General features: G+C 42.7%; 1 protein-coding gene across 1 annotated transcript in view; it reads right to left on the bottom strand.

The window, feature by feature from the left end:
- Positions 1 to 4,507: 4,507 nt before the first annotated feature.
- ITIH5 (inter-alpha-trypsin inhibitor heavy chain 5) overlaps positions 4,508 to 7,987 on the bottom strand; it is an 89,905-nt gene continuing 86,425 nt past the window's right edge. Inside the window, exons 13-14 of the mRNA XM_077169465.1 lie at positions 6,369 to 6,746; positions 4,508 to 5,257 (exon numbers count right to left, since the gene is read on the bottom strand). Coding sequence (XP_077025580.1) covers positions 4,968 to 5,257; positions 6,369 to 6,746 — 668 coding nt within the window. The 3' untranslated portion in view covers positions 4,508 to 4,967. The remainder of the gene's footprint in view (positions 5,258 to 6,368; positions 6,747 to 7,987) is intronic.

The raw sequence follows: 7,987 nt of genomic DNA, 5'->3' as shown, positions 1-7,987 counted from the left end.
ATAGAACTTTTAGTTTCTAGAATATTCTTGGGCTCTGGCCTTCTTCAAACACAAATTACACTTCACTTTGAGCCAGTCCTTCTAACTTTAAACCATTCTGACTTCCCCTGGAAAGGTTTACTTCTGGAACATTCAACGTGGGTTTTCGGAATAGAAATGGACTTCAGCATTGTATGTATCTTTTATTTTTAAACATTTAAAGAGCTTATTTTATCTCCATGGCTGAAAGATCCTAGCAATGTGAAGCAGACTTCCAAATGGAAGTTTAATAGGATAAAAGAGTGTATGTATACTGCCTATACATTTTATTCACACTTAAAAACCTGGAGTATTGCCCCTTATGCATTTTAAATAAATTTTATTTTTTAAAGCATACGAAGATAGTATTTACAATGACAAATGACATATCAATGGCTTGGTACATTTAATTTTCAATTTATATAACCAAAATTTCCCAGTAGCAATCAGGAAACGGGGCCTTCTCTTTCAAAAACACAGCTGTTGTTTTGAGAAAATAGTAGATTAACAGAATTTTCAGGAAGAACATTATGGTGATAAAAATGAATTTTGAGTTGGGCTCCTATGAAATGCACTCAGCACAAACTTATATTTCCACCTTAATTTGCAACATGCAGATAGAAAAAGATGGTGCTGGAACTCCTCCTGTGTGGTTTTCCCTCCTCAGTGCTCAAATGACAGCCCCCGTACAAAATTCTCTTATCGTATTTGTCACACTCAATTTCAATCTTCGTAATATTTTTCCCCCTATTTCCTTCTCTAAACTGTGAATTCTGTGGAGGCATGAATTGTATTTGTTTTCCTCTGGATCCCTGGGCCTGGTACACTGGAATTCCAAATATGCTGGAGTCATTTATTTATTTGGCAATTCAGAAAGTGTCTAAATCTGAATGAGGTGAAGATCATAGGACCTTAGAAATTACCTAGTCCAATTTCTTCATTTTATCGAAAAACCATAAGCCCAGAGAGTTGACTTTCAGTCCTTGATATCAGTTTTTCGCTTGTTTTCTCTTGAATCCAGACTATGAGTAATACCCTATTCTTGTTCTATGTCTGTTTTTGTTCTAATGATGGATGTTTCATTCAGAATTTAGTATAGATCAATCTGAATCTAAACGAGATCCAGCAGAAACTCAGGACTGGAAGTGAGAATTCTTGAATGCTAGTGCTACTTAAAGAATGAAAGGTCCCTGAGCCAAATGGAAGAAATAAGCAAGATGATGGATGGCCAAAGTGCATGCACATGGTTCGATGGTTTATTCTGTTTGCTTGGATTATGTTGAATGACCCAATAAGAAGACAATAAAGCTATGGGATACCAGAATCCACAGATAAAAATGGGCAAGAAATACAAGACATCCCCACATACTTGACGGTTTTATAGGAGCTCCTATAAAACCATCTCAGGATTGAATACTATAAATTTGCTGTTCTATATGGTAATTTGTGCTATTTCAGTATTATTCTCCCCAGATCACTGCTCCATTTATAGATCATGTTATGTAATTCAGAAATTCCGACAAACAACCAATGCAGTTAGAATCATCATGTTTTCTTCTCTACAGCCACAATCCCATTTCCTCTCAAGAACCAAACAAATCAATGTTGTTTGTTTTTAAAAGTCATTCTCTTCCAAATTTTGAAGAAAAATGTGTCTTGAATGCGAACTCTCTCATCCCCTCCTTGCTATTTAAAACTGACTAAAATAAATATTTGAAGCTACATTTCTAAGTATTTGCCTAGCTGTGTCCTTTATTTTCTGTTTGCTTAGCTGGAGCATGGTCTTAAGGTGTGAAGAGTCTCTCATCTTTTTATAGCAAAACTGTATATATTCTAGGTAGTGTAGAAGAAAAGAAAAATGGACCCATATTTTTATTGATTCAGTTTAGCCAAGAGATAAACTTAAAGGAATGAATCCTGCCCCTAATGCACCTGTGAGGATACACGAAACAAATATTTGATGTTACACCTGATAGGCGCAAACAGCTGCTCTTCCCAATTCCCAGTCGCCCTGCGTCCTCAGCACAGCTGCCTGGCTCCGGTGGGAGGCACAGGTGATTCTTCCTTCTAAGCCCCTTCCCACTACAATGCCCCGAGCCTCAAGAAGGGAATTACTTTAAAGTCACGTGGAAGAAAATAAAGCACCTAGCATAGGTGGGTAGAAAACTTTCAACCCATCCCTCTTTCTTATTTTGGGGATATTAAAATTCTAATCTGAACAACCTGAATGATGACCCATTCAGATCCCTTCCTCTTCCAGATGACAGAGGGGATGAGAATTCAGAGCTGGTGACTCTTCTCTAGGCCCTAGTGAGCCAATGATTATGACTCATTATCAGTAGTATTCTGAGGATAATCAGATCTATCCCCTCTAATTGCAACATAATTCCCAAACTTGTTCAATTACTCATTTAATAATTCCCCTGATTTATAAATGCTCAAGGAAAAGAAACCATTGTCCAGGCGGCAAGATGGTATCAAAGCTAACAATATAAATTCTGGAGGTCTGGTTGGTCCTTCTCTAAAGCCTTTTACATAACCTTGGGAAAAATCACTCAGTTGTACTCTGCCTCGGTTTCTCCATCTAAGAAGCGACTTCCTCCTTACCTCTGTGTTTACTTTAAAGAGCCTGCAAATGACAGCACACATGGCCAGTTGAAAATACTATGTATTTCAATCACATCCAACATTCTATGGGATTCCAGCCTCACAGATATCAGTCTCTGGCTAAACCAGGAAAACTGGACAGTGAATCCCTTTTATAATAAAGAGATGAATGCAATTAACCTTCACTTGCAGCTTTAAGTTGCCACAGGACATGGGAGGAGAGAGAAAAGTGGTATCTGTCTGAAGTAAAAACATGAAAATAGATGCTCAACATTGATACTTTTTATTTATGTGTTTATTTTTCTAACAAGGAGAGTAAGAGAGGGAGTATTTTTCTCTGCTCTTAGATAAGTGGAAGCAGCAGCAGTAGCCCCCTTGCCTCTGTACGGGGGTGGGGAGGGAGCCCACATCTGGGACAATACTTCATTGCTCTGGTGCTACCCGGTGGGCTGGGCCTCTCGCCTCCAAGGCCATCTGCCCAGCTGGGGCACAGAGAGCAGCCAGCTCCACCCACCACCTGCCCCAGAAGCCTGTCCAGGCCCTGGCTAGCCCTGGCTCATGCCCCTTCACTTTCTCGGGCTTCTAAAATATGGAACTACCCTTGGGCAGTTTGGGTTGGTAGTCTTCATACATCTGGCATGCAAACAGCCAGCTGAGTTTGGGAAGATGGTGGCATCTGTTGCCAGCCATGGCTGACAGGGCCAGGAGACAAACAGGGAATCTAAGGCAGAACTCTGAAGTCACCCAGTGCAGACTTACTCTCCGGAAGCCATCTGGGTCCAATAGGAACATGTGGATGTCATTTTGTGGCTCAGAGGTTTCCCACGGGAGGATCAATATGATAAACAATTTTCTTAACTCTGATTTCTCCCCAAGTGCTAAATATGCTTTCACATTCCATATGAGACCCTCTGGCTGCATTCCCAGCCGACTGGAGTCTCATGCGTGCGGCCAACACAAAGCCTCTAGCTCTATCCCACGTCAAAATATTGTATTTCTCTGACCAAAATCTTGCTCTATTTGGCTCAAGTGTCTCCCCTGCATCTTCCGGCTTCCTGACCACGTGCCCCGTTCAGCTGGAATCCAGCTCATGGCAACTCGGAGGTCCCCAGAAGACCACCAAAGCAAAAAGCTAAAAAGGAGGCGTTGTGCCCTCACCAGCAGGCTCATCACCTTTGATAACAGGAACGGGATTTCAAGAGGGTGTTCAGAATAGGAAGGGTGACATTTATTGACTTCTCCAGCCCCCCTGATTTTAAACTTTTCCTTACAGGGCCAGATTTTTTCAATTTCTGAAACCAAAGCCCCTCATTCACGCTGAGATGTGGGAAGCCGTTTTGGACTCTGTAAGTTGAGAATGTGCAAGTTGATCCCTCTAGCTAGGCTGATAGACCAACAGAGTCTGCAGGTTCTACCCCCCACGCCAGCACTGCTCCAGCATGATTTATCCCCTCCTGCAGGACTGCAAGCAGAAAAGGTCCAGGAACTACTGACAAAGGCTGAAGAACTCCAAGCAGAAGATTCATCATGCAACTTACTGACTCTCCAGCACAAAGTCGGGTCAGGGAGAAAATATCTACGTGGGGCCGTCTTGCTTACTGAAAGCCCGTAGCTTATTAGAATTGAGAGGAGAACGTGCACTAGCAAAGCCAAGTGGTTTAAAAAGCCCATCAGAAAGATACCTGTGTCTGGGATATGGATTTTCTATTTTCAATCAATTTTTTAAATATAAAGGCAAATATCGCAACCGTCGAAATCCTCTCCAAAGGAACTTAATAGTTTACAATGATGGAATCCATGTGCTATTGGCAGGACCTGTGGTTTGGGGTCAATTAGAGATTCCTTTGAGACACAGCTTGGCCACACAGCTGGAGAATGAGAATGTACTAAAAGGAGAGATTTTTAATGCATTTGTATAAGGCAAAAAACAGAGTACCCAAAGTTGGCTGCTTCCACAGAAAAGTTTTGTGACAACCTCCCTTCCCAGGAAAAGGTCACCTTGTGGAACGCTGTGAGATGGACAGGAACAGTGGGTACAAGACACAGACTTTCATGACTGTAGCTATCATGCTTCTCTCCTTGGTGCAATCATCTGTCTCTATTGTTGTTAGGGAGGCGGGAAGGCAGGAAGAGGAAGTAGAAGGAAGTAACATTTTCGCCCGAGCATCCTTCCCCCACCCTTTGCTCAAGCAGATGCAGATGCTATACCCCACGGGGACAGGTGATTGAGTGCAGCTAATTACCAAGAGATGAGACAACATACAAGGAACTGGATGAGCTGCACTGCAGTATCCTCACAGACCATGTCCCTGTCATGCACACTTATCATTAAGGTTATTAGATCAGAGTCTCTTGGGTCTTCCCAGGCCAAATGTCATCTCAGTATCAAAGGGATGTGACGCCAGGTAATCCTCATACTCCCCATCAATCAATTTGGCAGCGTTGTTCCTGGCAAACCAGCAGTCTATCTGCTCCTCCCCATTGTAGATCTTCCTTTGTTTCCAGACCACTGGGACTCGATGCCCTTTCACCTTTAGGATGGTCTCAGGCCTCTCCCCTGCCTGAGCTGGAAGATTCTTGCTGAGTACTGCAGGCTCCTCTGTGAGTTTAGCTTCCTGGTTCAGGAACTGACCTAGAAGGACAAGAAAAGCACTGGGTCTGAGTCCAATGCAAACAACATCATTATGAAATCTGACTTCTGTTTGGGTGGAATATATACGTCCTATCCAGAGGAAAGAAGGGATTATATCAGTGGTGGGAGGATTTTCAATCAGAGGTTGGACTCTCCCAGCAGGTGTTCACATATTTTCCAGTATCAGTGCTACAGCGTGCGATTTTTTGGAGAGGAACAAAGAGGAGAGAGCTGAGGTTTCATTCCTACTGACCTGCCACTTCTGGAAGCTGCCAGATGCTAAAACTGGCAGGCTGTCTAACTCACGAATAGAGATAAGCTCAGTCTCCTACTGAGTTGGGAGGACAAAGCAGGGGCAGATAACCAGGGAAGAAGGGTCAGGTCTTCTTCATTTCTTCCTGGCTTAGGTTGTCCTTCACCCCATTCACTTAATAGTCAGACACTGGGGTGGGGCATGGAACGCAATCAGTTCAGTTCACCCCCCGTTACTCAGACTCAAATACTCCAGGTCAAGTGAGGGCAATGCTAAGGCCAAAGGAATGCTGATCTGCATCTGTGTGAGGAGCTCGCATTTGGCAGTCCTTCTCTACATAAAGGCTTCCAGCTCAAGTGCCAGGAAATCCTGTCTTCTAAACTGAGCCCTGGCAATGGTTCGCTATTTACTTTTGGGCAAGGGGCCCGCGTGAAGTTGCACATTGAAGAAAGAAAGCCAGCCAGGGCGCACCGCCTGCTGCTCGCAGCCATGTGGCTGGCTTTTAAGGAAGGAGTGCACTTCTCAGGCTTGGTGCTAGCTGCCAACTGCCCTTTATTTGTGTCTTCTTGCTGTGAGGTAAGAGGCCAGGCACTGAGACACCAAGATGATTACTCTCCCATTGCTGTGATGGCTTTCCAAGCTAGTGAGAACTGGTTTATAGAGCCCCCGTCTCAAAAGTCATCAGAAGATGAGAAATCAACTTTTCATAGCACAACAAAAAAAAAAAGAAGAGAGAAAAAAAATGACCACATTCTTATTGAATTTCCCAATCGAGCTGAAAGTTTGCACATCAGCTCCTCTTTGGATGATTTCATTCTAGCCTCTAAGCCCAATATGGAAAAGGGGTCAGCTGCTTACCCAACAGTCCATGGCAGTTGCCAGAAAGTCCTTTGCTGTTGGAGATGTAGAAGCCCAAGTGGTTCCGCTGGTAGGGTGCGGGCTCTTTGTAGAGGTGAATGAGGATGACAAAGGCAATGCTACCCTGGATGGTGACAGTGACACTGGCGTTGGAGGACACTGATACCTCCAGCCCCCGGCTCCCCACCACCACGCTCCGGTTGCAAGGGAGGACCAGCCTGTCCCCGCCATCCAAGATGACTCTGTGGGGTGTGATCTCGAGATAAGATCTCTCTGGTTTGTTGACGAGGATGGTGATGGTGTGGAAGTAGGTGCGCTGTTTCTTGTGACCATTTGGGGGAGCCGGGGCTCCTATTAACTCTCCATTCACTGTCACACCTCAAAGGCAGAAGGGAAGAGAAGGTGGTTAGAAAAGCTACCTCCTGCTCCCTTTCTATGGTAAAGACATCGAATCAGAATGTCCTTTTATCTGGGTTTATCTTTGCATCTTTATCACCTAGAACATGACCTGATTCACACATAGAGGCCACTTGGTGCTTGCTGAATGAATGAATGAATGAATGAATGAAGTTGTCAATCCATTTACCTCCACATCTGAACAGTATCTTGGACAGAGAAGGGTGATGGTGGACACTGAGATCCAGGCATCATAAAAGGGATTTTGTCCATTTGGCTTTCATTCCAGTGTCTGATTATAGTGCTACAAAGGCTTAGTATGTCCCTGACATGTATTTTATCTCTACCAGTTGCTAGCAATCCTAATTTGAAGATCTTGTAATGCCATTTGGCAGTGTGGCTTTATATTATGCAATTGTACAGTGTGGTTTTGCATTATGAAATGCAAAGGTCAGGATTTTTTGAGTCCCCAAACTCACGTCCTTCCACTTACTATATGTGCATCTCTGGAACAAGTCATTTTAGGAAACTAAGCCTCTCTCCAAGAACACCAACCAGTTTCATTCCTCTACCCCATGTCGATACCTCTTTTCGGCATGAAAGAGTTAGAATGGTCAGATATCCCTGCAGGCTGAGAGAATGATCAAATGAGAGGCAGTAACTGAGAAGTTAGGATTTAACAAATGATTATGACTACTGATTCATTTTATAGGTATTTCTTTTTAGTTTCTAGTGTATTAGAACAGCCATAAGGAAATACCTGGAATTGTTGAACTGCAATCCAGTAGCCCTGATATTTGATAATGATTGTATAATTATATAGCTTTCATCTTGTGACTATGTGATTGTAAAACCTTGTGATTGACACCTCCTTTATCCACTGTACGGATAGGTGAGTAATAAAGATATGTATGAAAAATAGTAATAATAATGATAGTAATAGGTTGGGAATATGGGAGAAAAAATACCTCTACATAAACTATGGACAATAGTCAGTAGTATTATTTTAATAATCATTCATCAACTGTAACTACTGTTAAAAAAATAGAATTATTTTAAAAAGTGCTATTATCGATTGCAACAAATTTTCCTCACCAATGCAAGGGCTGGTGGTGGAGGTAAAAGGGAATCCTGTATTTTAAGCATGATTGTTCTGTAAACCCATAATTTCTCCAATAAAAAAAATTTTAATTAAAAAAACTGAGCCTCAATGTCCTCATCTG

The sequence above is a fragment of the Tamandua tetradactyla genome, chromosome 7 (assembly GCF_023851605.1).
Source record: "Tamandua tetradactyla isolate mTamTet1 chromosome 7, mTamTet1.pri, whole genome shotgun sequence".
Lineage (NCBI taxonomy): Eukaryota > Metazoa > Chordata > Mammalia > Pilosa > Myrmecophagidae > Tamandua > Tamandua tetradactyla.
Note: the sequence above shows the minus strand (reverse complement) of the source record. Positions and strands in the feature narration are given on the sequence as shown.